Raw genomic sequence first — 26,909 nt, forward strand, 5'->3', positions numbered from 1 at the left:
ATACAATCACCTAAAAAATCGAATAATAGAAATTAAACAAAGGAGAGTACTTTATATATATAAATAAATATTAGAGATAATATTTCAAAAATAGTAATATTATTAAAATAAATAAAACACTTGAAACGAACAATCATCACTTGACATCTAAATATTATACTCTCAACTCTCAAGGTTCGCTTCTGAAAGTCTGATTTATTTTGTATTTAATATTAAAAATATTATTATATTATATTTGTATAACTTTTTTTTACAAATTTTTTTCAGTATTATAAGACATTAATTGAAGTATTTTTATAATTTTTTTTAATTTATACTCTATTTTAATATAATAATTATTATTGAATGATCAACACCAAAAAAATAAATGAGACACGTAGAGCTGAGCACACGTAATATATATATATATATATATATACGGATGTGATTTAAATATACATACATACATAATATCCAAGTCCAACTTCATCTCAACTCTCATCCAATCCAACGGTGCAGATCAACCGAACACACCTCCATCCCAAAATCCCCAAAAATTAGGGTTTACTAATTAACTTCCTCTCTCCAACTGCAAATTAGGGCAAAATGCAGACACTGGAATTTGCTTCAATATCACACACCAGTGATAAGAGTTACGTACGGTGACCGGAGGAGCTGTCACTGTCACTGACATGATAGTTGTTCTAAGCATCACTTCTTCTGGAAGATAAGCATTCCGACGAAAGCGACGATGCGAAATCCGACACCGGCGAGGATCAGAAAGGCTAACCGGAGACCCCAGTGGTGAACATCGTAGCCGTACCTTTGAAGTGCGCCGCAACGAGTGAGGAGCCACACGCCATAATACCTGGAATCGAAAGCACGTATGCATGCATGCATTGCTGCTGTTAGAGTTTGTTGATTATCTAAATTACGAGCTAAGTAGTTTGATAACTACGGATAAGTTGAGCTTGATCGAGCTATATATCCGCATGCATTTGTTTCGGCTCAGGTTTACTAGAGGGTTGAAGAATTATATATATAACATTTCGATATTATGGTTATCGGAGTCTAACTAATCAAGATCTAACTCGCATTGTAAAACTCCGGGATATTATTAATAATGAAATCAAATGACCATTCACTAATACATACATGATAGACACAAATAATAACATCAAACTAAATAAAAGTCATATATAATTCTAAACAGAGTCAAAATCAGAAATAAGACTCTGAATGAAATTCGAATTCAGGACTCTAAAGGAAACTCGAAGTTAGAGCTCTAAATGAAAAGAGTTAGAATCAGGACTTTGAACATAGTTCGAATTTTAAATTGAGATTTGAATAATAAAAATTTTGAATTAGAATAGTAGTACGATATGATATAAATAGATTGATGTAATGTTTTGAGGTTTGGATTTTGAGCTGAAATTTGAATAATAAAAATATTGAATTGGAATAGTAGTACGATGCGATATAAATAGATATTGATGTGATGTTTTGAATGTAAAATTAATTTTTAATATAATATGAAAAATAAAAATAAATATTTGATTTGATATTTTTTATAAAAAAATTTGATAAAAAGTGGAAATATAGGGAAATCTCCCAAAATAACACAACCTAAATAGAACTCGGAGTTAGGATTCCGAACAAAATAAAAGTTGAGACAATATCTATTAGAGTTAGAATCAGAGATGGGACTATCAACAGAGCTACGGTCAGATATGACTATGAACAAAGTAAGAGTTAGAAACAAAACTCTAACTTAGAATCATTAGAATCAAGGCTTTGAATGTAATCCAAACTACCGGATAAAGCAAGTTGAATATCTCCTTGTCAAGCTTGACTCGAGCTTTTATACTTGTTTCAAGTACTTTCTCAAGGTTGTTCTTGAGCTTAACTCATTCTTACAACTAACGAACCAAATTCGAGCTTTAGATTAGCTCAGCTCGCATAACAGCTCTACTTAAAAGTAGACAAAGCCGTTGCATCAAGTCTCTAACATAGCGTAAGTCAAACGTTTTGTAGAAACTATTGTGTTCGAGAAACACTCAAGTCACATACTAACAATGCGCTGTGAAGACACACGATGGTCGTATAATATAAGAGCTCGACTTGCATGCTCAAGTTTATGCGATGCAGCAATGTGACCAAAAAAAGTGCGCTACTAGATATCGAATCAAGATTCCACCTAACGACTTAATGTATTAGATTTGACGAATTAACAGAAGGGGTGCAGTATACGTACCGTTCAGAGTTTCCAATGACGAATGCTTCGAGAGCCCACTTGGGGTAACAGAAGTTGGCTAAATCCTTCACAAACTTGCTCGCATTCAAGAGCGTCGAAATGAGGGTCAGCACCACAGGCAGCAGCACTGAGCACTGTACGAGCAGAGGAACAAATCCATCAACTACATGATCATGGCAGCTCTAACAACCGAAGACTGTCTATTAAGAGACGTCACACAGGCATATATGGCTTACCAGTTGGGAAGGACCGGGCTCGAGAAAAATGGCCAGTGTGTAAGCTATGCCGGTCACACAATAGACGAGGCAGAGCAGGACGGAATAGTTATATCCGAAGGATGATCTCGGGTTGCTGAAGAAATAAAACATCGAGAGGTAGACTACGGGTTTTATCACAATGTTGAATAGGTCCACTGTGTCCTTGGATGCAAAATGTGCGAGGCTGCTTATCCCGGCTGCGCTTTCTCTCCAGTATTGTAACTTGTCCTGAGAGAATGATCTCAACGCCGCAATCTTGCAAAGGAGTGCTGAATTTGACAAAATTCGGGAATGTAAATGTGTATATATATATATATAGCATATGAATGGATGGTAGTCGAAGTACGAAGAACACGAAACACTTGAGGACTTACAGACAGCGATTATCGTATATGTATAAGCTCCATAACCAAACGTTGCATCGTTTGCTTTAGTAAGGGAACCCAAACAGGCCCCGGCTATTAACAGGATCAGATAATCGATGGCTTGTGTTTTTGAATCTCGTAATCGCTGCTTACCAACCCTGAGATCAAGAGTCATTGATACTGAAAATTAGATAGAATTGTTGCAGATGGATAAGAAATCACAGGAGATTTACAGTTACATACCTGCCAAGGAAGTACTTGTACTGTAGGAAGATATTCGGGGTTCTTCGGTAGGACAAGTCGGTCGACTTCAAGAATGTATGTCTTATCCTGTCACTGTGATGCTGGACATTGACTTTGACATCTTGCCAGACTTCGCCGGCAAATGATTGTTCTTCCGTGACAGAATTGTCCCGAAAACCAGGATCTTGATGATCATGGTCAATACTTTCTGTCATGACAGCAGATTCAGCAGAATTTGTCGTCCGAAGATCAGGGGGTACAGGATAGCCATTGTGCTGCATCCATCGTATAGGAAGATCGATGTAACTTACTCCCGAGCTCAAGCTAGTCTTAACCATCCCCTCCAAAATATCGATATAGTAATCCGGAGGATTGACACGCTCTGGAACAACGATACCAAGATTAGCAAAGTATTCTTCGACTTTCTTTACAGGTCCATGATATACAGTTAGCCCTCCTTTCGCAAGTAGTATAAGATCGTCGAACATCTGGAACAATGTATAGCTGGAAAAGAAGCACATAATGATAAGAGAATGTTTGAAGAACTTATAAACTCATATAATGTTTGGCAGCAAAAGATAAACAAGAAAAATTGACAACGATACTACCTTGGTTGATGGACAACTGTGCAGATATTTACGCCTTCTAGAGCTTCTCGTTTGAGTGCTCTTAGAAGGAGCTGTGAAGATGAGCTATCAAGCCCAGATGTCGGTTCATCCAAGAACAGCAATGATGGTTCCATTACTAGCTCAAGACCAACATTCACCCGTTTCCTCTGGCCTCCGGATATACCTCGCTTCTCCACTGTCCCGACTAAGGAACCCCGTATTCCCTGTAGCCCCAAGGAGTCGATAACTCTTTCAACTATAAGAACCTTGTCTGGCTTGGGTAAATCTGCAGACAATCTCGAAAATTCCAAAATGTAAAATGCTGTTAATATGGAAAACTTCATGTTTGGAAACAGATTTTATATAAGTACCATCACGAATCGAACAGTAACAACAATTGCTATAAACACTATTCACTTAAAACATACCTGCATCTTGAGCTGAACCATAGATTTTCCTCCACAGTCAAATTTCCATGAACAATATCATCTTGTGGCACAAAACCAATGATTTTTCTGTAGGAGTGAATCGAAACTGTCTTCCCATTAATCAAGATTGTGCCACTAACAGTACATCCAACTGTTTTTCCAGCCAGAGCAGAAAGAAATGTAGTTTTCCCAGCCCCCGAAGGACCCATGACAGCCGTGATGCGACCCGGTTTTATCTTTCCAGTAACAGACCTCAGAAGCTTTTTATGTTTGTGTTTCAGCGTGACTGTTAGATCCCTGAAAGAAATTTCGATCAGCCGCCTTTTCTGAACCACATTGTTTGTTGCCATCGTAAGTACTCCCGAAAAGGTCAGATTCTTGTTTTGTTGCTGCTGAGCTTTCTCTTTCTCAAGCTGTGAGTATGCATACTTAAAAATCTGGCTACGGGTATGGATTTCTTTGTCTTTGGAAATTTTCTTTTGCATATGTTCATCTCCAGAATGTGAATAAAAATCATCGAAGCTACTGCTGTCATCTTGCTTATTGTACCTCAGATCCACATGATGGCTTGGATTCGTTGCTTTTACTCCAGAGGCAGAAGCTGATATCTCGGAGATGGGCAACATAGGTGGATACAAATCATCTTCTCTCTCACTGTCCTTTCTGCCCAAAATTCTAACTTCCTCTGATTCTTCGAGGTTCTTCTTGGAAAACTTTCTCGATAGCTGAGATTGTAATTCGACAACATGCTTTTTAGCAGCATCTTTTGCAGCTCTCCACCTTGCGCGTGCTTGTGACTTCTCTTTCACAGTTCTTGCAGCTGCTTCCCTGGATTTAGCATACCTTCTTTCTCGTGTAGAGAGAATTTGGTCGGAACAATTGTATATAATGAGCAAGAGAGTACTCAATGCAGCCTGCAAGAACAAATATAAAGATTGTTGGAACATTTGGTATATGACTCAGAATATGAAATGAAACCATGTCAAGAACATCATTTATTGTGACTCCTTTCTGAAAACTTTCTAATCATGTAAGAAACACATTCCTACGTATAAGTAATTACAAAGTAAACCACCATTTGTTGTACATGGAAAACCATCTTAAACTAGGAAAACAGGTAGAAGAGGAGAACAATCGACATGATCTTGTGTATAAAAATCCATAGTGAACATCTTACAATAAGCATTATTCCATATGCGTGAATATTCTGTTTCTCCGATTTTGAGTCGCATGAAATCAACTTGAAGCATCCTGTAAATTTAGCATCAATACAGAAAAATGTTATTGTACTTCCTCCTACAAGATACAAAAAACTGCAAATAATCTCTCATAAGGCAAGAAGAAGGATGTAATGCATGGTGTTTTGGTTCAGTTAATCAAGGAACTTACGTTTTTCATCTGTGGATCCCATTGGACAGTAATTCCTGAGAGGTTTTAAAGAGAAGTTTAGAATCGAATGAATCAAAGACAGTGTGGGAACTAAACAAGGATTGGGGGATTGAAAATCACTACCCACTGCCACAAGGTATTATCTCAGTACTTGTAGGACAATATGAACCAGCAGAGCAGAATATCTCACTGTTTGATCTAACATCTGCCCACACATTTGCACCACCACAAGTATGATTTGTCTGTCCCGCTGGAAGCCGGTAAGAGTATCTAAAAAAATTCTCCGAGTAAATAATCTGTGCTTCGACAAAAGAAAGATGATAAAGGAAGCATGATCCCAAAAGCTAAGCCTTACGGTGTACATATGCCAGTGTTCTTATCCAGGGTAGCTAGTGGGCAATAGGCACCCAATGGACAGGCTGCAAAATTCAAAGAAGACGATAAAAGACATCTCTAGGTCACAGCATATACATTTTCAAATATAATCAGATGCTAAAAACAAAATTAGCACAAGCCGATTAGAGAATAGCACATTGGGAAACCAATTTACTATATAAGGATCCTATAACTAAACTTCTACATGAGATGATCACTTATTATGGCAGCGTAGCTACTTTAAAGTTCGAATCCAACTATTCACTAATGCAATACAATCTTTTGTTAGCTAACATAATGCCAGTGACAATACGTCAAAACAGCATAATGATAAGTTTAAGACACCTTGAAGAAATATAGTACACTGAAATACTTTCCAAATGTTTGGTTTGGTGTTTTTTGACAAAAAAAATCTCCCCAAAACACCTTTCACTAAACAAACAGTTCTTAAGAAATAACCCTCTCTCTTACATGTATACATGCAAAATTGTAACAACAAATAACTAACTACTCACATCTATTTAAATGTAAATTCAATATACACCTTAAAAGCTGGTCATTACTCATCAACACATCACTATACCTAAACAAAGCCTTTCAAAATAAAAGATTAATGAAAAAAGTTATTGACGACTTACGGATCATGCAACTGATGCCATTTGGGCAGAAGAAACCTTCGCAACAAGACCCACAGTCAGATCCTCTAGCAGGTACCACTCGAGAATTCTGCAGGTCAACTTGCTCGTCACTATCAGCGCTGCATGCCCATCCTGGTTCACAGCCAGGAAGCCAATGTGAAGAATTACAGTTCCTGTTTGGCTTGAGGCTTCCCCCATTCTTTATATTATCAAAGTAAATTCCTACTTCTGCTGCTGTACATAACCGCCGAGTAACATCTACATTGCACGAGTAAGAGTTTCACTGTTTCAGAATATGGATGTTCTAAACTAACAACTAAAATAGCAACAAGGGTGCAACAAATGCTCAAACAAATTTGAAAAGCACAAACAAACAAACACAATCATTGGGATTCTCCTCTGGTGAAATAAGGTCAATTATTTAATCACTATCACATTATTACCGCAAGAAATCTAATTCTTGAATCAGAACTAAGTCAGACATTATTCAAAAACTCTATTTGAAACACTTCTGTGCTACCGCTAAAACAAAACAGAAAAATGCAAGAAGCACTTCCAGCGGATTCTTGATTCTTTTTAAATAAAATACTTTTCAATCAAACAATTTAATCCCCATAGGGTGTTTTTATTACAAATGACATTATTATCTTTAATTTTAATTTTAATTTTAAAGATGATTTAATCTCACCTAGTCGATATAATATGATAGCCATATAAATTACTGTGCTTACAAGTTAATACATTAAAGTAAACATTATTATGACGGCCATATATCACGGTAATCACTCGTACAGTGTACTAAACACCACTTGCTATATATCTCCCCAGCATCTTCCATTGATTAGTTTTTACAATGAAGATATTCTAACACAAATTATAAACCTTATTTCTTGTAATCATCTGCAAACAGTATCTTAATCCATGTCAAATCCACTTGCTTAAGGTTTATCATCTCAGAGTCAGACATGAAACTCAATACATGTCAATCAACTATAGCATCAAATCAACGAATGCTTCTTCATAATCATGTCTGCACCAATGGTTTCCTCAATCAAAATGTATGAACAAATTTAAAGAAATAAAAAGACAAACTGAACTCAAAGCCCTCTTCATATTTCCTAATCTAATTTTCTAACTTATGAATCAAAATCACCCAATCATACAAAAGTAAGGGCTAATTACCTCCAAATTTTGCCAGGCAAGCAGTCAAAAAACTCACATCAGATGAATAATTGAAAGCTTGATTCCAATCAGCTTCCCTAAAGACAAAAAATAAGAAATTATTCAAGAAAAATTAACAATGACAAATCATCCTTCCACTCCCAAATTGTGTTAATTAAATCTAATTACAACAGAAAATTTAGGTAAATCAAATAATTACGGATTCTGAACACAAAAGCTGTAATCTCGGACGAATTTACTCGAGAGAACTTCGGAGGTGAAATTCTCGAGATTGCTGTAAGCTATATCAGTCAGGAAACCTTGCGCCGCCGGGGTTGGCAGCTGCGGTGGACTGAAATCTCCGAATTGGCACCGCACCAATTTCAGGTGAGCTGTAAGAATGCAGAACCAGGAAGCAAACACGAATGAGCTCAACCTCCTTTTGCTCATTCTCCTGCAGAGCTGAAGAGCAACTGTGTTCGAACCAGCGAGGCTAATCCAATGCAGGTATTGCTGAAAAAAGCTCGACAAATTGACAGAAATCGATCGGGAAGATTCGGTTTAAGTGTAAACAATTGCAGGAAAGGTCAGAGCGCCATGTGAGGAACTCATGAAGAGGAAGATGAAATTTTTGCCTACGGTTGCAGTCCCTGCAGTTATTTTACAGTTTGTGAGGGACGGGAAGAAATTTCAACGAAGGTCCCTGGACTTTGAACTCCAGATAGATTTCTGCTTTTAATTGTGTGGGGCCAAAGTTATCAACGGCCCAGATTCGTCTGGCTTTCAAGGTCCTGATAGTTACATCTTATTAACCCAGTTTGACCGCGTCATTGAATTTAAGTCCAATATACTTAAATAAAAAATTAATAACTTGTTTGGACATGTTTTAGTTAATTAATGGAGTAATAAATATTAAGAACTGAAATTTGATTTTTAAGTTTATTTAATAATTATTTTTATTATTATATACTAATTAGATATATATATAGCTAAGGTTTGTGTGATACTCCATTTGTTCAGCCACAGATGACTCAACTTCTTTTTTAGCACATCCCACAAAATATGATTTATTTTTATTTTTCGTAAATTTATTAATCTTAAACATATTTAACAAATATAAATAAATTTAATTAAACTTTTACATCACGTAGGACCATTCAAAACCCATTTATTTCTATGTCTCTTTCGTTAACAAATATTTTTATCTATCTTTAAAACTTCTCATTTTTTATAAAACTAATTTGTGGTTTCTATCTCTCTTTGATTAAAAAAATATTTTTATCTATTTTTAAAACTTTTCATTTTTTATAAAACTAATTTGTGGTAATAATAAATAAATAAATATTTTTTTTTATTCATTTGTACTATATAAAATTTTATGGTCAAAATGATATCCATATTGCATATATTTTATTGAAATATAATTATAAAAATATTTAAAATACCAACAACACTACACATATATTCATTTTCTTCCGTCCAAAAACAATTGTCATATTTCATTATTTAGTAATCGTGGTTCTCACTTTATAACAAAATTATTCGTACTTTTCCAAACTATCCCTAATTATTACTTTAACTTACTTTTTAAAATTCTTCAAAAAGTAATGACATTTTAGTCTTTTACATTCTATTTTATACCCACTTTCAATTCCAGTGCCAACTCCCAACAAGACGCTTTTTCGGGACGAAGAAAGTATTATTATAACTTATTATAAATAATTTACACCGCCTAAAATCCGTGTCCAAACGACTCATCTTTCGTGGCAGGGAGTAATTTAAAGTTTTTAAAATATAGATATAAAAAACATTTAAACAAGCTCGGTAGATTTGTGATTATTTGACTAAATTAAACAAAGCAGGAATGGTGTCAAGTGGACGACACGACACGATAAACGATCGTAATTGGACGGAACCGGACGGAAACGCACCGCAGAGAAGTGGAGAAAGGGTCCTTGGCGCGCGACTACGTACACGTACACGTTATTTGACTTGCCGGCACGCCAGCTTCCTTTTTTTTTTTGTGTTTTTTTTTTTAGATATATATAATATTAAGAATTTCATAATTCTTTTATTTTAATATATCAAACTAAAAAATAAAATAAATGGACATGTTGAATCTCATTTAGCACATATAAAATACTTACATAAAACAATATATTTACTTTTAGGATGAACTGTTTTTTTTAAGTCTCTTAAATGCCCTTTATCATTTTAGTCATGTAAATGGCGTCTGTCACAAACTAGTTTCATAAGTGAAAATTTTTAGCTGTTTTAGGCCTCCGACGCCGGAGACGCTCGCATGATTCGCCGGAGGTAACATGTCCGCCAGGTGTCCCGCCAAGTCAGCGACACCTGGCGGACACATAAATTTTTTTTTTCATTTTTTTTAATTTTTCTAATTGGACCAAATAAAAAAATACAAATAAAATTAAAAATAAATTAAAAATAAGTTTTTAAAAAATTTTAAAAAATAAATAAAATAAATAAAAAAATCCACGTGTCCGCCAGGTCAGCGACACCTGGCAGACAAGTCATATCCGGCGAGCCACGTGGGCATCTCCGGCGCCGGAGGACTAAAACAGCGAAAAATTTTCACTTACGGGACTAGTTTTCGACAGGCTCCACTTACGAAACTAAAAATAATAAGGGGTCCAGTTACGGGACTAAAAAATCAGTTTACCCTTACGTTTATAATGTTAGATGATGAGAATCTCATCTCACCGAACAATATTGTTTCTGTTTATATTATATATTATTATTTTATTTCGTCTTTTTAAGGGTTATAGTCAATTTTTGCATCGTTGTATTTAATATTAAAATATTTTTATATTTGTATAATTTTTTATACAAATATTCTTTTATTAATATTACAAGACACTAATGAAAATACTTTTACAATTTTTTTTAATTTATACTACGTCTTAATATAATAATTAATATTTAAATATCAACACAAAAAAAAAAAAAGTAAATAAGACCCTTATAGCCTAATAGAAATAATATTAGTTTATATGATATATTTTGTCTTATGTCAACATAATTTGTATTGAATAAAAAGTACATATATATTTTAGACAATATTATAAACAATGTCATTAGAAAATAAATAATGAGTTTATAAGTAAAAGGTTTTTTTAACATTCTATTGTACTATTATATATAAAATATTAATTGACCGAAATCTACATATAAAAATATTTATATTCTCATATTTATTTAATAAAAATATAAAGGGTCTGTTTTTCGAATTTTATACCTATTTTATTATTATTATTATTATTATTATTATTATTATTTTTAAAAATATTAAATTAAACACTCATTTTTTATTTATATTAAAATATCACATCAATACACATTTATATCATATCAAATAATTATTTTAATTCAAATTTTATTATTCAAAATCAAAATGAAATACCATAATCTTACAAGTAAACACACCGTTGTTAGTTATTATAAATTCACAATTATATCATTTATCTGTATAATACATTTGAAATATAATAAAAATTATTTTACACAAATAACAATATTATTTCTAAAATATTTTTATAATTTTCGATAAATAACAATAAAATTTTTATCAACTAAAAAATACAATAGTACAATAGACATTCATAACTTAAAATGCACTTTCTTATAATTGAATTATGGTATTTAAAGTTTATAGATAATTAAAATTTTAAATGAACAAAGGAAAAGAAATATTTGTATAAATATTTTAGTAGTTTTGATATTATCCATTGATAATAATTTATTTAAATATAATTAAATTATATATATATTTTTAAAATATAACATCAAATATTTATTTTTTTAATTGTTATATAAATTTTCAAAAATTCAAAAGTCAATATCAAGACAAAAACCTAAAACCAAATAATAATAATAATAATAATTTGATATGCAAGGTGAATATCAATTCATTTATTAGCTAACGCCGGTTGACAAAGAAATGATATGGACCCGTGAAAATAAGTATTCTCTCCATTTGACATAAATGGTTGATTTTTTATATTTTTATTGGTTTCGCATAATTTGTTTGTTTTTTTTTTTTTAATATAATTATATATTTTAATTATAAATTATAAAATTTAAATAGTAAAATTTGACGGTAAGGGTGTGTTTTTTTGATGGTTTGGTTTTTGAGTTGAGATTCGAATAGTATAAAGTTTGAATTTGAATAATTGTATGATGTGATATAAACAGGTGTTGATGTGATGTTTTGAATATAAAATTAATTTTTAGTATAATATACTCCATCTGTCCCACATACTTTGTCCATATTTTCTATTTTCGTCCGTCTCACATAACTTGTCCTTTCTATTTTTGGAAATATAATTATACACTTTAATCGTATTTTAAATTTTAAAATTTATAATTTTCGTAATTTTAATTAAACTATTTACTTATCTTAATCTTAATCTATAATTATTTTTACTAAATAATAATTATTTTTACTAATACACCTGTTAATTAAGAAGTCTACTACTAAAAAAAATTGGATGAATAGTGTATTCGGGGGAAAAAAATTGGATGAATAATGTATTTGGGGGAAAATCCCCTAAACAAACACACCCTAAATTAATAAATAATACTTCATTTGTCACATATATGGTAGATAAGAGGATTTAGGTAAAATATAATTAATAGGTAATTAAGAAGTATACTACTAAAATATAATTATTATTTAGTAAAAATAATTATAGATTAAAATAAAAAAAGTAAATAGTTTAATTAATAATCAAAAATTATAAAATTTAAAATGCGACTAAGGGGTGTATTCAATATAAATTTTGTAGAATTTTGTTGGACTTGCAAAATTTGGTGTATTCAGTCAAGACTTTTAAAAGTCTTTTAAAATCTAGAGGTATTCAATATAGACTCTTAAAAGTCTTTAAAATTTTGAGATATTCAACAATTCATATACTTTGAAAGTCTATGGATTTTAATGAATTTTTATGAAAATTTTGTATAGAAAAGAATATCTTCTTACATCACTTTGATGAATTCTTAAAATTATTATTATTATTATTATTATTATTATTATTATTATTGTATATATGATCAATAATACGATAATATTTATTATTATTATTATTAATAAAAATAATAATTTAAAATTAAAATATATTAGCAAATTATTATGATTTTTTAAAAATATATTTTTTATATTATAAATATAATTTTAAAAAATATTATTATATTATTGTCGTCTTTTCTTTTCAATTATCGAATACACTATATTATCATTGCGATAACGGTGAAATAAATATTTAAATATATATTTTTTGTTGAACCGTAATTTATATATATTTATTTATTTTAATATTTTTTTCAAAACTCATAAATTATTTATTTATTTATTTTAATATAACCATTTTATATAAAAAGTAAATACATATATATTATTTATTAATACTTATATATTATTTATTAATATTAAATATTATTTTATTAATAATTATTTATTATATTTATAAAATTTGTTGTTTGATATAAATTTATATAATTAATATATATTCATAAAAAAATTATTTTAAAATCCTATAAAATTCATATAAATCCATAAAGAATTCAATCAAATTCTTAAAAATCCATCTAAATCAATTACTAAAATCCATCAAACTCAACGTAGACTCTGTGGATTTTCTATATACTATTTTTTTTTAAAAAAAAATCCATTAAAATCCTAATTGAATACACCCTCTAAGTGAATAATCATATTTAAAAAAAATGACAAGTTATGTAAGATGAATCAAACTATAAAATTGAGACAAATTATATGAAAAAATAGAGTTATATTTTATTAAGTATTAGAAATTAGTAAAATTATTTAATATTTTTTATATAATATATAATTACTCCATCCGTCCCACATATCGTGTCTGCTACACTATAGACACCGTATTTTAGAAGGGGCGTAATTAGTAAATAATTAAGAATGTATTAATGAAAATAATTATTTTATAATATAAATAATTATAAATTAAGATTAACATAACTTTTAATTAAAATTTAAAAAAAATAAAATTAAAAAAAATTTAAAATGCGATTAAAATGTATAAATATTTTTAAAAAAACAGAAAGTGATATGGTATGGTACGTGGGACGGCCAGAAAGCATCGTGTGGACACAGTACGTGGGAGGGAGTCAGTATATATTAACAATTTTGTTTTTTTCCAATTTTTTTTGTTTTTATCTGGACACGCGAATGACGTATGAGAATCTATCAAATGATTGGTGTGTAAATTGGAATCAGTACGCAGCATTTGAGAATGTGAATCCAAAATTAGGGTATTTCAATCCCCAAATAATGCAAGCTCTCGCATGTCCTCCAGGATTGATCCACATGTCACTCACCCATCTTCTTTCCCCTCGCCCTCACTCCAAATGTTTTATTTCCACTTTGAATCTGCCATTTTTCTGCAATGGATTTTAATTCGCGATGGTGACTTTGCGCAATGTAATCGGGGGTTGGTGAGCAGAACTCCAGCTGCCTACCATTGACTTCTTGCAGATAATGGCGTCCTCGTTTCTTAACACCTGGAGGGATTTACAGCCCCCATTTATATTTTGTAATTTTCTATTGTTTCTCTGGTTTCATTTAAGCAAGTGGGGAGCATGAACTTGGAAGGTTGGCGAACTAAACGAACGGCATTAATTCCCTCTGAGTTCTGAGGTGAGTGGCGATCTTATTATGTGTGTATTGTTTGTTTTCTTTTTTCTGTTATGCGCGCATTATGTTCGATGAAATGTCTCTGTAGTGTTGATCAATTGCTTTGAGGTATTTCGGACGCAAGATTGAGCTACTTTGGTTTTATAAAGCTGACGTTTGATGGACTGGTTGTTTGGATTTTGGAATGTTTTGGATTTGGAAAAAATCGAATGTAAAGTAGGTTATGATTGTGATGATTGAATACTAAATATATCTTTGAACAAAGAAAATAAATTTTGGACGGGTTGTTTTGAATAGTAAATATATCTTTGATGGACTGGTTGTTTTGATTTTGGAATGTTTTGGATTTGGAAAGAATCGAATGTAAAGTAGGTTTTGATTGTGATGATTGAATAGTAAATATATCTTTGAACAAAGAAAATAAGTTTTGGACTGGTTGTTTTGATCATGGAATGTTCTGAATTTGGAAAAGAATCGAACGTAAAACAGGTTATGATTTTGATGATTGAATAGTAACTAGATGTTTGAACTAATACTTTGTATAGAAATAGGTTTCTTTTGATCTTGGAATGTTTTGAATTTTGAAAAAATCGAATGTAAAATAGGTTAGTGTTGTGATGATTGAATTGTAAATAGATGCTTGAAGGAATACTTTGTATAGAAAATAGGTTTGATGGACCGGTTGTTTTGATCTTGGACTGTTTTGAATTTGGAAAAAAATCGAATGTAAAATAGGTTATGACTACGATGATTAAATGATAAATAGACGTTTGAAACGAATACTTTGTATAGAAACTAGGTTTTGTAAATAACATTTTCAATGTTGGATTCATAAATAAGTTTTGTATACGATGTTTTGGATGAAAAATATGTATATACTTTACGGGGAAAGATTTGGAAAATAAGATTGAAAACACGAAGAAACTTTTTTACTTTTTCATAATTGTTAGGAATGATGCTGCACACCATGGCTGAGGTTTCTTGTAATGTCAAAAGCTATTGGTTTTCTTGCAACTCACACACTTGTAAAAAATGAGGTTCAAATACAACGGCGAGCATGCTTAATCACAGAGCTCTGCGCCTTGGCGTGTGTTTTAATGTCGAATTTTAGTTGTAGATAATTTGTTGAAGCTTTGTGTTTAATGTTGTTTCTTGTCTCAGGCTAAAGGGTAAACGGCTATGAGGTGCTTTCCGTTCTCAAATGGGAGCCGAACTGATGAGCAAAAGACCACGAAGTCGACATGCCTATCCAACTTCACGTCGAGTGAGCAAGATGGCCGGAAATCAGGGTCAGAGAGCAATTCCAATTCGAATTCTCAGAACATTTCAGACATAAGCGCGGCATCGTCAGTCAAGATCTCATTCCAAAGCTTGTCTCAAAAGCACAGTAACCTCAGAGTCTTCACATTCGCCGAGCTCAAAACAGCCACAAAGAATTTCAACCGATCCCTCATGCTTGGTGAAGGGGGGTTCGGCCCTGTTTACCGGGGCGTTTTGTGGGAGACGGAAGGTTCATGTAAGAGGATTGATATCGCCGTCAAACAGCTCAGTACACGGGGACTTCAGGCAAGTCGAACATGTGCCGAAAACTTTATAGGCTTTTTGGTTATAATTTGTTCATATTCTTGACTATCAACGAATTTGTATGCTTTGATACGTTTTTGATAGGGACACAAGGAATGGGTGACGGAAGTGAATGTGCTCGGCATTGTTGAGCATCCAAATCTCGTCAAACTTATAGGCTATTGCGCCGAAGACGATGAGCGAGGCATCCAACGCCTTTTGATCTACGAGTATATGCCGAATAGGAGCGTGCAAGACCATATATCAAGTCGATTTCAAGCGCCTCTCCCGTGGTCCACTAGGCTTAAAGTAGCCCGGGATGCCGCTAGTGGCTTGTCGTACCTTCACGAAGGCATGGAGTTTCAGGTATCGAATCTTTTTTTCGATGTTTATACTTCTATAAGTTTTTCTTAAGAATTAGTAAAACAACATCTCATATCGAGCTAAGCTATTGGAGTAGGGATTCGTTTAGTTATATTTTAGAAGTATATCTTAGTACCGTGGAAATAGTAAAAAGTTGAATTGAAAAATAGATGTTGAAATATTGGTGCGATGATGAATATAACGAAAATGAAATTGAAAGTACGATTCAATAAAGTTTTGAAAAAAATTTTAAAAATAGTAAAAAATTAGATATTTGACGTGATTTTTCTGAGAGGAAAAATATATTCGAGGTGTCTTTGTTCGGGAGTTTGGATTTTGAATTAGAATTTGAATAATAAAAAATTTGTGATGTTTTGAATATAAAATTAATTTTTAATATAATATAAAAAATAAAAAATAAATATTTGATTTGAAGTTTTTGGAGAAAAAATTTGTATGAATAGTGTATATTTCTCAAAATCCTTCAAAGAAACACACCCCGATGTTATGTTTTTTTTTAAAAAAAATATTGTTTGGAACTGGAGGAGTACTTGTTAAGGCTTGAACTTGGCTTGAGTTCGGCTCGTTAAGCTTTAGCTTGAAATTTTTTCGAGTCGAGTAGGCTTGACTCGACTCTAATAGCGACACTACTAGTCGGTTTTCCAAGAAGCGATTGAACTCGTTTCTTTCTTTCCTATCATTTTCGCGCAGATAATCTTCCGCGATTTCAAGTCATCGAACATTCTCTTGGATGATCATTGGAACGCGAAGCTCTCGGATTTCGGCCTTGCTCGATTAGGACCTGCCGACGGCGTAAGCCACGTATCGACAGCGGTAAGGCATATTTTATTTTTTACCGGGGTTGGTTTCAAATTGACGTAGTTTAAAATAAGAGCTCGATTTTTTTACCTGCTTCCCTCCATGCACCGCAGGTTGTAGGGACGGTCGGATATGCGGCGCCGGAATACATTCAAACGGGTCGTCTAACGTACAAAAGCGACGTGTGGAGTTACGGAATTTTCCTCTACGAGCTGATCACGGGGCGACGACCGTTGGACCGGAACCGTCCGAAGAACGAGCAGAAGCTCTTGGATTGGGTCCGGCCGCACTTGGTGGCGGACGTGAAGAAATTCGAGCGAATTCTCGACCCTCGGCTCAAGGGGAGCTACGAGATCAAGTCGGCTCAAAGGCTCGCCGCCATCGCAAATCGGTGTTTGGTTCGACACCCGAAGAACCGGCCGAGAATGGACCAAGTCGTTAAGATGGTCGACCGTGTCGTCGCCGAGGCCGCATTCTCCGTTAGCCCGATCGAGAAGTCGCCATCGTTGACGGACGACGACGAGGAGCGGAAGCTCCGCCACGGCGGCGGCGGCGGCGAGGAGAGGTGGAGGAGGAGGTTTATTGATCATGTATTGGGAGAGGGTAAGTGCTTAGGGTGGAAGCCATGGAGGCAAGAGATGGTTAAGGATATATTATAGATATGTACACACACATATACACATGGGTGTGTGTGTGAGAGAGAGATATGGTTTAAGAGATTATGAAGCAAGAAAAGGTGTTCCTGGTTTGATGAGAACAAAGATTTTTTTGGGTCCCTTGTTATGAAGGAAAAGTGTATATTTTGTGATTGTATATGCCTATGAATGTTTTGTATCGGCCCGCAGGCTGCAATTAGACAAATATATATATATATATATATACACATTTTCTTTCAGTAGTGTAAATTTATGCTCATTTAATTATGTTCGAATTTAAAAAAAAAATAGATAAAAAAAATTATAATAAAAGAAAATTAAAAAAAATAATTTATTTTTATTAACAAAAGAAATAAATTTAAATGACAATAAAAATAGAAAGTAAGAATAAGTTCAAATGCAGCGCTGATTGAGATATAGAAGGTGTTTGGCAAAGAAATTTTAGCTAATTTAGGTGTTCGGACCAAAAAGTTAATTTTTGAAAAGCTAATTTACCAATTTTTTTAAATAATTTTTTCACATTAAAGTTATTCCTTGTTTGCCCTTAAAAATTTATTATGTATTTTACACAAATAAATATATTTTGATAATTCATTAATTATATTAGAATATTTTATTATATTATAATTTTACTTTTATAAATTTAAAATAATTAATTCATATATAAAAATTATTTTAATGGTAAAATATACTTCATCCTTCTTATAAATATATAGTCTTAATTGAGTTGGACACGACATTTAAAGAATATTGATATTATATTGGTAGTTGGTAAAAAGTACGGATAAAAGACTTTTTTGTCCTTGTGAGTGTATTAGTATAAAAAATAGTGGCAATTGTGTAATAAAAATGAAAAAGTATGAGTAGATTTATGGTGATATGATTATTTATGAAAATAAAACTATTGTTTTGGGACGGACAAAAATGGTAAACAAGTCTATTGTATTGGGACGGAAGGAGTATAAATTTATTAAAATCAACTCAAAATAAAAAAAAAATATAAATAGTAATAGTTTATTTTTATATTAAAATTACATTATAAAAATTTTATACTAAAAATTAATTTATTGAAAATTATAAATATAATGAACTACTCGATAATTAACATAATAAACATATACACGAAAAAATTATTATTTTATATTTATATCATTTTCAATAGAAAAAAATATTTATATTTTTCAAGAAAAAAATATTATTTTGTATATTTAACTACAATAAAAATAAATACTAGTATTTTATAACACTTTTATAATTTTCAATAACTAATAACAAAAAAATTCAAACATTCTAAACTGAAAATAAAACAATTGAATATATTAGAAAAAAATAGAAATGTCTTCAATTGTTACGTATAAGCAGTTAATATCAAACAATTATTTTACCAAATATTTTAATATAAACAATTAATTGAATCAGCTAGTTAAACCAATTAATTAAATTAGCTAACGACTATCAATTAATTGTCAAATACTTCCTTAATATTGTGTTATTTTATGGTAGTTATATTTTATAAGTGCAGTGTATTTATCGCACTTTTGGGGTGAGATTGATCGTATCAAATATTATAAGAACGGTTGTCATGTGAATCAGATGATATATTTTTGTATTTATATTTTACTAGCGTTTTATTTTATTTTATTTTTTTAAAAATATAATTATATATTTTAATTATATTATAAAATTTATAATTTATAATTTATAATTTTAATTAAATTATTTAATTATTTTAATCTTAAAATTTATAAAAAAGAATTATTAAATCATAATTATTTTTATTAATATATTTTTAAATTATTTATTAATTATTCAATACCTAAAATTTTGTGTCTAACTTAACATGTACGATTTAAATAAGATTGAGAAAATAGTAAATTTTATGTTTATATTATATTAATATATACTATTTGTACCATCAAATATTCTTATTTACGGTTTATATTTTATATATGATGATTAATAGTAATATCTGTCATTTTTTGTAAACAAGTGATTTAATAAATAATTTAAAATAATTTTGTATAGATATTTTAGATTTCTTTACCCAACCAAATTTTATTTGATATTATTCTCAATAAATATAATATATTTTTGTTTTTTATAAAAAAAATTAACATTCAATAAATAAATATTATTTATTATAATATTAACATGATTTGTCATATTTTATATAAGAAAATACATCAAATTAAAAACTAAACAAACACACCTGAATATTAAAAAATAATAAAAGAAATACAAAACAATAATTAAACTAAACAAACACCTGATATATCTTTAACATGAACAAATTCTTTTGAAAGTCAAAATAGAATAATTCTCCATATTAAATTATTAAAGTATATTATCTCATCAATCAATTAATTTTAATCAAAGATTACACACTACTGAATTAAAATAAAATATAATAAAAAGTCTAATGGTACGTTTCTTTAGCTAAGTTTCTTCAAATTTTATTATTTGAATTATGAATCCGAAAAAAATATATTTTTTTCTCTCATAAAATATCTCATTAAATATTATTTTTATGCCAAACTCAAACCAATTTTTTTTCAAATTTATAAAAAAAAAAAAAAAAACACCTTAAATTATTAAAAACATTTAAATGATTTTATCCAATCCTAAATAATCACGCAAGTAAAATGGCCCATTAAATAATTGTAAAGCACCTGAAGGAATCAAATCCAGCCGCCCAATGGCGATAAGATCCAATCCTAGCCGTCCAATTATTCCACCGTCTCCACTTCCAATGGATCAATGTTCCCACGCACGATCCCAACCGTTCCACTGGATGGACACGTGGCCCAATAATCGCCGTCGGATGGGACCCATGTAACGGCTTTGAGAAGAAGCCGGCGCCACCGGCTTTTCGCGCGGCCTACCGCCTAACATTTTGATGCTTTTCATTTCCCATTAGGGGATTGCTGAAATTGGGCAAAAATCGGGTTCGATCATATTCCTACATAATTTTGGATTTTTGGGGCTCTTATAGGTGGAGGATCTGTCCATTTCTTCGACGGGAATCCAGAGGTTTGTGGTAATTTAGCGCAACAAGAATCCTATCTATGCACACAATTTTTATTTTTATTTTATTTTGGATATATGTATGTGGGGTTGTGGTGTGGGTTTTGGTTCGGAGGATGTTGGATGGGTTTTAAGGGCGATTTTAGGCTTGCGTTTCGTTTGCGAGTTTATTGATTGGTGTGATTGATTTTTGTGAAATTAATTGTGGTGGATGGATTCTAGGGTTTTTTGTTAATCGAAATGTGCAATTGATGTTGTTAATTACGGGTGGGTTCCGGTGGAGTAGATAGTTGTATATCATTTTTGCAAGGTTTCGGGTATGAGAATAGGTTTGTTTTTAATTTGATTTTTTCGACTCTGAGTTGAAGAACTATTATGATGTGATTTGGAAATAGGAGAAAATTTACATGATTTTTGAATTAAGTAGGATTTGAGAGTTGTTAGGGTTCTAGTGATATTGTTGTATATGTGGTGGAAGCTTGTCGGCATGGTTTTCTTTCAATCGATAACTAAGAATACCCGAAAGCACATTGGTAGTATTGTAGCCTTTTAGATAAAGGAGTATAGTTTGGGAAAGCAATGATCTCTGGAAAGTTGGGAGGACAATGAAAGAAGTAGATATCGGTTTGCGATTCTACGGTTTTGTGAATATCTGCTAATGAAAGTAGAAAGAATATTGAACTCTGTTCGTTCTTTTTAGGTGCTTTGTCTTTTTATACATTGATCGAATTAAACTTGTGGAGTGAATAGCTTACTGGCATTTAATATATTAAACTAAGAAAGTAAAAAGAAGATTGAAATCTGTTCGTTAGTTTCAGGAGCTTTGATCTTTTCATACATTGATTTCGAATTAAACTGGTGGAATGAAAACTCGAAAAGCTTACTAGCTTTTAATACGTAAACCAAATAAGTAAAAAGTTTAGTATATTCTAGCTTTGTGGTACATCTTGATCTGAGGTGGGAGGAATATGTCTTTTGGTGTTTTCTTTGGTTTCTTTACTAGTTGAGATTCTCGAATTTCTTGTTTTTATCTGGGAGAAAGAATCATATGCGGAAATTAGCTGTTTCAGTTAACATAATATTCGATGAATACGACAAAAAGACTTGGTTATAATTAGCTGTTTCAGTTAACATAATATTCGATGAGTACGACAAAAAGACTTGGTTATAATTAGCTGTTTCAGTTAACATAATATTCAATGAGTACGACAAAAAGCCTTGGTTATATTTAAGTTCTGTAAAACAATAATGCCAGAGAGGGTCCCACTGTTAACCCATAATTTCATGCATAGTATTTCCCTTTTTCGTCAACAAATTAATGCTGGAATGGCAGTAGAGTGAAAGACTGATCGTCGTTGGAGTATCATATCTGGATTATGTTTTAACGGATGCGTAGACTAGGGAAAGCCTTGAATGCATATTTATATTTATACGAATGTGTGTGTGTGTGTGTGTGTCTGCAATATCGCATCTTTTGAATTGAAATTGTAGTTTAAAATTGTGCCTTTTCATGGCTTCCATTTGATACCCTACCATGGAATGGAATATCCATAATTATGATTAAGTACACGTGCTTTTTCAGTGGGAAGAATACCTTTTCTCACAAATCTGCCACAAAGTGTTACTTGAAGATAATATAAAAAGAAAAAGAAATGACCGCATATCAGCTAGATCCTGATGTTGTGAGGTGGGGCCTTCACCTTATAGATGTTTGCTCTATTTCCAACAATGGCTCTCCAGAAACACTTACTTGTTACGCCGAAGATTTGTCCCACACTGTGTCTGTACAGGAAGGTTATATCAATCCTACACACCCTTTTGTTGAGAACGACGAAGTTATAGCTCATGCTCTTCAGGAAGAATTAGCGAAAGTGCCAAGCAGTCATGATTTAAGATATTCTGCATCCGATGTAGAGCAGCATCAGAGTGAGTCTGTTCTTGCTCAGGATTGGCTTGGTCCGTCAGGAAGGCACGGAAATATTGGTACGGAACACCAAGTTTCAGTTTCGTTTCTCAGATTAGGATTTTGTAGACTTTGTTGAGTTAATTATATGTGCAGGGTTTCATGGAAACCAAGAAGAATCAAACAACACAGAGAAAGTTTTGTCCGACTTCGAAGAATTATCACTTGGAGAAGAGCATCAATGTGTCTTACCAGAGATAGAAGATGAATCAGATCTTGACGGTGAATTGGGCAAAAGGCTGAATCAGATGATTCCTGTGCCTGTAAGTGTGCATCCTTGTGTTAATTGATTAATTCCACACACAAACATTAATAAATTCGTATTTCTGCATCGTCAATCATTCAAGTATTCTTTTTCATATGAACCATGAATTGTTTTTTATGTCTCATCAGTCGGATGGATGAATCTTTTCAAAGAAATTTTCAAGGATTCAGTCTTTATAGCCATAATTTTCAAGGATTCGTTTCAAGGTTTAGTGACATTTCCACTATTCATCAAAATATTCCTCCCAAAAACATCAAAACCATCAAATCAAAGACTTATTTTTCATTTTTTATATTATACTAAAATTTAATTTTATATTCAAAACATCACGTCAACATCCAGTTATATCAAATAATACAACTATTCAAATTCAAAATTTTTACTATTCAAATACCAAACCAAAATCCAAACCCCCAAAACAAACACAAATCAAACCTTTTGACCATTCCGTATATTGTCCTTTTTGTTCTGTGTTGGAACTTATCCTATATTTACAACTACTTCTTAGTTAGCTATTGGACTTGGCTGTGAAGCTTATCCATGGAAGGTTTTTCATTTGCATACACACCTCCTGGATAGAGATGCATTTACTAATACGCTTACTTCTTTTGCAGCATGTTCCTAAAATAAATGGAGAAATACCATCTGCTGATGAAGCCACATCAGATCATGAAAGACTTCTGAATAGGTTACACTCCGAACTTCCTTTGTTGTTAAGTTGTTTCTTTCTTTGGGAAATCTCAGCAACTTTTACGCTATTTTGATTTGGCTTAAAAGTTAAAAGTAGTAGTCCAGTGATCCAGGATATGCAACAATATTACTTTGCAGTTATAAGATGTTTACTTCACTTTAGTGGTAAGATACGAGTCATTCGACATAAATGAACCAAAGTAAATATGCCTACGATTATGAGTGATTATTAACCCCAAGTATGCTTAGTTTATTTCATCATATATTTAGTTCATTTATCACTGGCCCTTAGTTATGTTTCAATTCCGTCAATTAAATATGCGAGGGCCTAATAAGATAACGTATCCAGGCTGATCACTTCAATAGAGAAAGCAATTGTAAAAGTTCACCAATAGTAACTAGATGGAAGAAACATATTTATTAAACTAAAATATGTGAGGGTATAATAAGATAGCCTATGAAGGCTAATCACTAAAATAGAGTTGGAAGCCCTTGCCAATTTCACTTAATATATATAAAAGAAAAAAAGCAGCATGGATTGGGAAATGATGAATCTACAAAGTGTCTTTGTTTTTTTCCTCTCAAATTTTTAGTCATCCCAACAATTGAAAGGAGTAGGAATTTGGAATAATCGATATATTTGGTCTAACCTGTGTCAGTTTAGATTACATGGTTGAATTTGTTGGGTTAGTTACATCTAACTCTAACACATATGACCAAACCCGAACCGTTTCAAGAAGTTTTATTTTACTGAAATTGACTGTACATATATCATATTGAAGGCTAGGTTAAAACCATAGTTTGATTTCAAAAATATTGCCACTCATGATATGTTAAAATTGGGTGAATTATAGCATATAAATTTTTTCATCAATCTGCTAATGTTCTTGTTGAAGTGTTCCATAGTATTCTTAAATCCTGTGTCGTCAAAAGAGTTCAAGATTCTTGATTTTGTTTAATTAGAAAAAGAAAGATCATATATGTATACCAAGTAATATACAGCCGAAAACTTTGGCTCCCGCTCACTTGCTTCATATCCATTGTTTCTTGACTTTCCAAAATTTTACACTCTTTCATTTTGGTTTTTATCTATTGTCTGATTCATCATTTCATTGTGCACCTCAGGCTGCAGTTGTACGACTTATTTGAACTCAAGATTTTGGGAGATGGTAATTGTCAGGTTGGTTCCTTGAGCATGCGGCTTTGGATTATATGTTTCCTTGGTATGCTTTTCTGTCAAAATGTAGAGATTGATATTATCCTGTCAAAGCGCATATATGTCTCGATACATCTTGTTATCTGACACAGCACTCGGAGCCATTCTAATTTTTTCCATTCGCCACGTAAGAAGTTTGAAGGCAAAAAAGAAATAAAACTCCTTAATTTGTATTGGTGTTTCTAATTCCGGGATCAATTACGATTTAGCTTTTTGCTGTAGAATAGTTGCTGCATCTTGCTTCTTAATTTTTGGGTCTTCCCTTTCTTTTATGCAGTTCCGTTCGCTGTCAGATCAAATATACCGAACTTCAGAGCATCACAAATTTGTTCGAGAACAAGTTGTTAACCAGGTTTGTTCCCAATGCGACAGGAAAATTTTCTTATACTTTTACGTCTACAGAGAACGATTTTTTTTTTAAACATATCACATGGAGCTAATTTTTAGTTCACTCCTCGGTAATTCCATTTCATAAATCCTTTTCTTGTGCACCGCAGCTGAAGTCACAACCTGAGCTGTACAACAATTACGTCCCCATGGCTTATGCTGACTACTTGAAGAAAATGAGCAAGTATACAACCATCTGAACTCTGTTTTTTTTTTTTTTTTTTTTTTGGATCGGAATCTGAACTCTGTTATTTTTGTATACGTTGTTTGTGCTTTCCATAGATGTTTCCATCTTAAGCAAACGAATTTTCTTTGTGACAGATCAGGGGAATGGGGTGATCACGTCACATTACAGGCCGCGGCAGATTCTGTAAGTTTTCTTTCTAAACTCATCTCGATCCATCCATAGAATTAAATTACATCATCCCACATCACTTGGCTGCTGTATAAGTAGAGCTTAATTATATCCCGATCGTGATTGCAGTTTGGCGTCAAAATCTTCATCATTACGTCGTTTAAGGATACGTGCTACATCGAGATCCTTCCACAAATCCAAAAGTCGAATAGAAGTATGTCTTCTTTGCTCTCAACTTCTTTTTTTTCGTGATTCTATATTCCGGGAAAGGATCAAAATTGTCAGTTAAATGCAGTTATATTCTTGAGCTTCTGGGCTGAAGTACACTACAATTCGATCTATCCTTTAGAAGGTAAATATTCCCATAGTCGAACCAAGGAACCGTCAACTACTGTCGTACGTATGATCACTAAACTCGCAAATTTCTTTCTTGCGTCGCAGAACTGCCGGATAATGCTCCGGTGGAGGAGGAGAGCAAGAAGAAGAAGTGGCGATGGTGGAAATGAAAAGCTCGATGGCGACGACGAAATCATCGATGCATCTGCAGCATCTCAGATGATCCATCCTCTTGAGGTTGAGGTTAGTTTGATCTTTGCTTTGCTGCCTTATGTACATAAAGCACAATTTTGATGTTTTCAACTTTGGATGGTTTTGGGATGGCTGAGAGAGATTGTATAAATATACACTACTATATGCTTCATTAGATTCATGACCCCAACACTATTATTGATTTTATTTTTTTTAATTATTTAATTTATTTTTTAGTAGTTAGAGTAACAGATTATTTATTTTCGCCCAAAAATTTTAATATGAAACATTCCTTTTTTAAAGTATTTTTAATTTTATTTTTACAATTTTTCATTCAAAATATCTTCTTCTTTTTTTTGTTATTATAAGAAAAGTTATATTTAAATATTCTTCATTTTTATATAAATTATAAATATATTATTATGGATGTGCATAAGTACAAAAAAAAATATTAAAATTATTTTATACATATTTATTAACTAACAAAATATTATTATTATTTTTATTTTCCTTCATCTCATATAAATTATTCTTTATTTGTTTCATTATTTATCATTTTTAATTTTAATCAAATTATTTAGTTATTTTAATATTAATTAATAATTATTTTTATTAATATGTTTTTAAATTCTGTATTTACTATATTTTTTTGTAAATTCTTTAATTCTATTGTCTTATTCATCTCAATCCAAACATAT

The 26,909-nt window shown here is 31.9% G+C and overlaps 3 protein-coding genes across 5 annotated transcripts; 2 read left to right on the forward strand and 1 right to left on the reverse strand.

The window, feature by feature from the left end:
- Positions 1-390: 390 nt before the first annotated feature.
- Positions 391-8,313, reverse strand: LOC127243934 (ABC transporter G family member 24-like). Its single transcript, XM_051264180.1, has 14 exons — positions 7,918-8,313; positions 7,719-7,795; positions 6,537-6,794; positions 5,879-5,942; positions 5,647-5,793; positions 5,524-5,558; positions 5,312-5,385; positions 4,135-5,048; positions 3,707-4,003; positions 3,099-3,602; positions 2,865-3,013; positions 2,470-2,759; positions 2,234-2,367; positions 391-847 (listed from the first exon to the last, which is right to left on the reverse strand). Exons 1-14 carry the CDS (start codon positions 8,145-8,147, stop codon positions 691-693), a joined length of 3,330 nt encoding a protein of 1,109 aa, XP_051120137.1. The 5' UTR covers positions 8,148-8,313; the 3' UTR covers positions 391-690.
- Positions 8,314-13,975: 5,662 nt separating this feature from the next.
- LOC127243710 (serine/threonine-protein kinase PCRK1-like) lies at positions 13,976-18,000 on the forward strand. Its single transcript, XM_051263861.1, has 5 exons — positions 13,976-14,385; positions 15,544-15,948; positions 16,051-16,311; positions 17,020-17,142; positions 17,241-18,000. The coding sequence occupies exons 2-5, from the start codon at positions 15,562-15,564 to the stop codon at positions 17,784-17,786; spliced, it is 1,317 nt and encodes a 438-aa protein (XP_051119818.1). The 5' UTR covers positions 13,976-14,385; positions 15,544-15,561; the 3' UTR covers positions 17,787-18,000.
- Positions 18,001-20,645: 2,645 nt separating this feature from the next.
- Positions 20,646-26,428, forward strand: LOC127243905 (OVARIAN TUMOR DOMAIN-containing deubiquitinating enzyme 12-like). 3 transcript variants are annotated; one of them, XM_051264134.1, is made up of 11 exons: positions 20,646-20,813; positions 22,390-22,790; positions 22,867-23,033; positions 23,650-23,723; positions 24,851-24,905; positions 25,219-25,293; positions 25,439-25,512; positions 25,650-25,698; positions 25,813-25,897; positions 25,969-26,035; positions 26,125-26,428. In XM_051264134.1, exons 2-10 carry the CDS (start codon positions 22,460-22,462, stop codon positions 26,001-26,003), a joined length of 945 nt encoding a protein of 314 aa, XP_051120091.1. In that variant the 5' UTR covers positions 20,646-20,813; positions 22,390-22,459; the 3' UTR covers positions 26,004-26,035; positions 26,125-26,428. The 3 variants fall into 3 exon arrangements, with proteins under 3 accessions (XP_051120091.1, XP_051120089.1, XP_051120090.1); XM_051264132.1 differs by having other exon boundaries at positions 25,979-26,035; XM_051264133.1 differs by having other exon boundaries at positions 20,648-20,820; positions 25,979-26,035.
- Positions 26,429-26,909: the final 481 nt, after the last annotated feature.

Source organism: Andrographis paniculata, unplaced genomic scaffold (assembly GCF_009805555.1).
Source record: "Andrographis paniculata isolate CXL003 unplaced genomic scaffold, ASM980555v1 Contig98END, whole genome shotgun sequence".
NCBI classification, from domain to species: Eukaryota; Viridiplantae; Streptophyta; class Magnoliopsida; order Lamiales; family Acanthaceae; genus Andrographis; species Andrographis paniculata.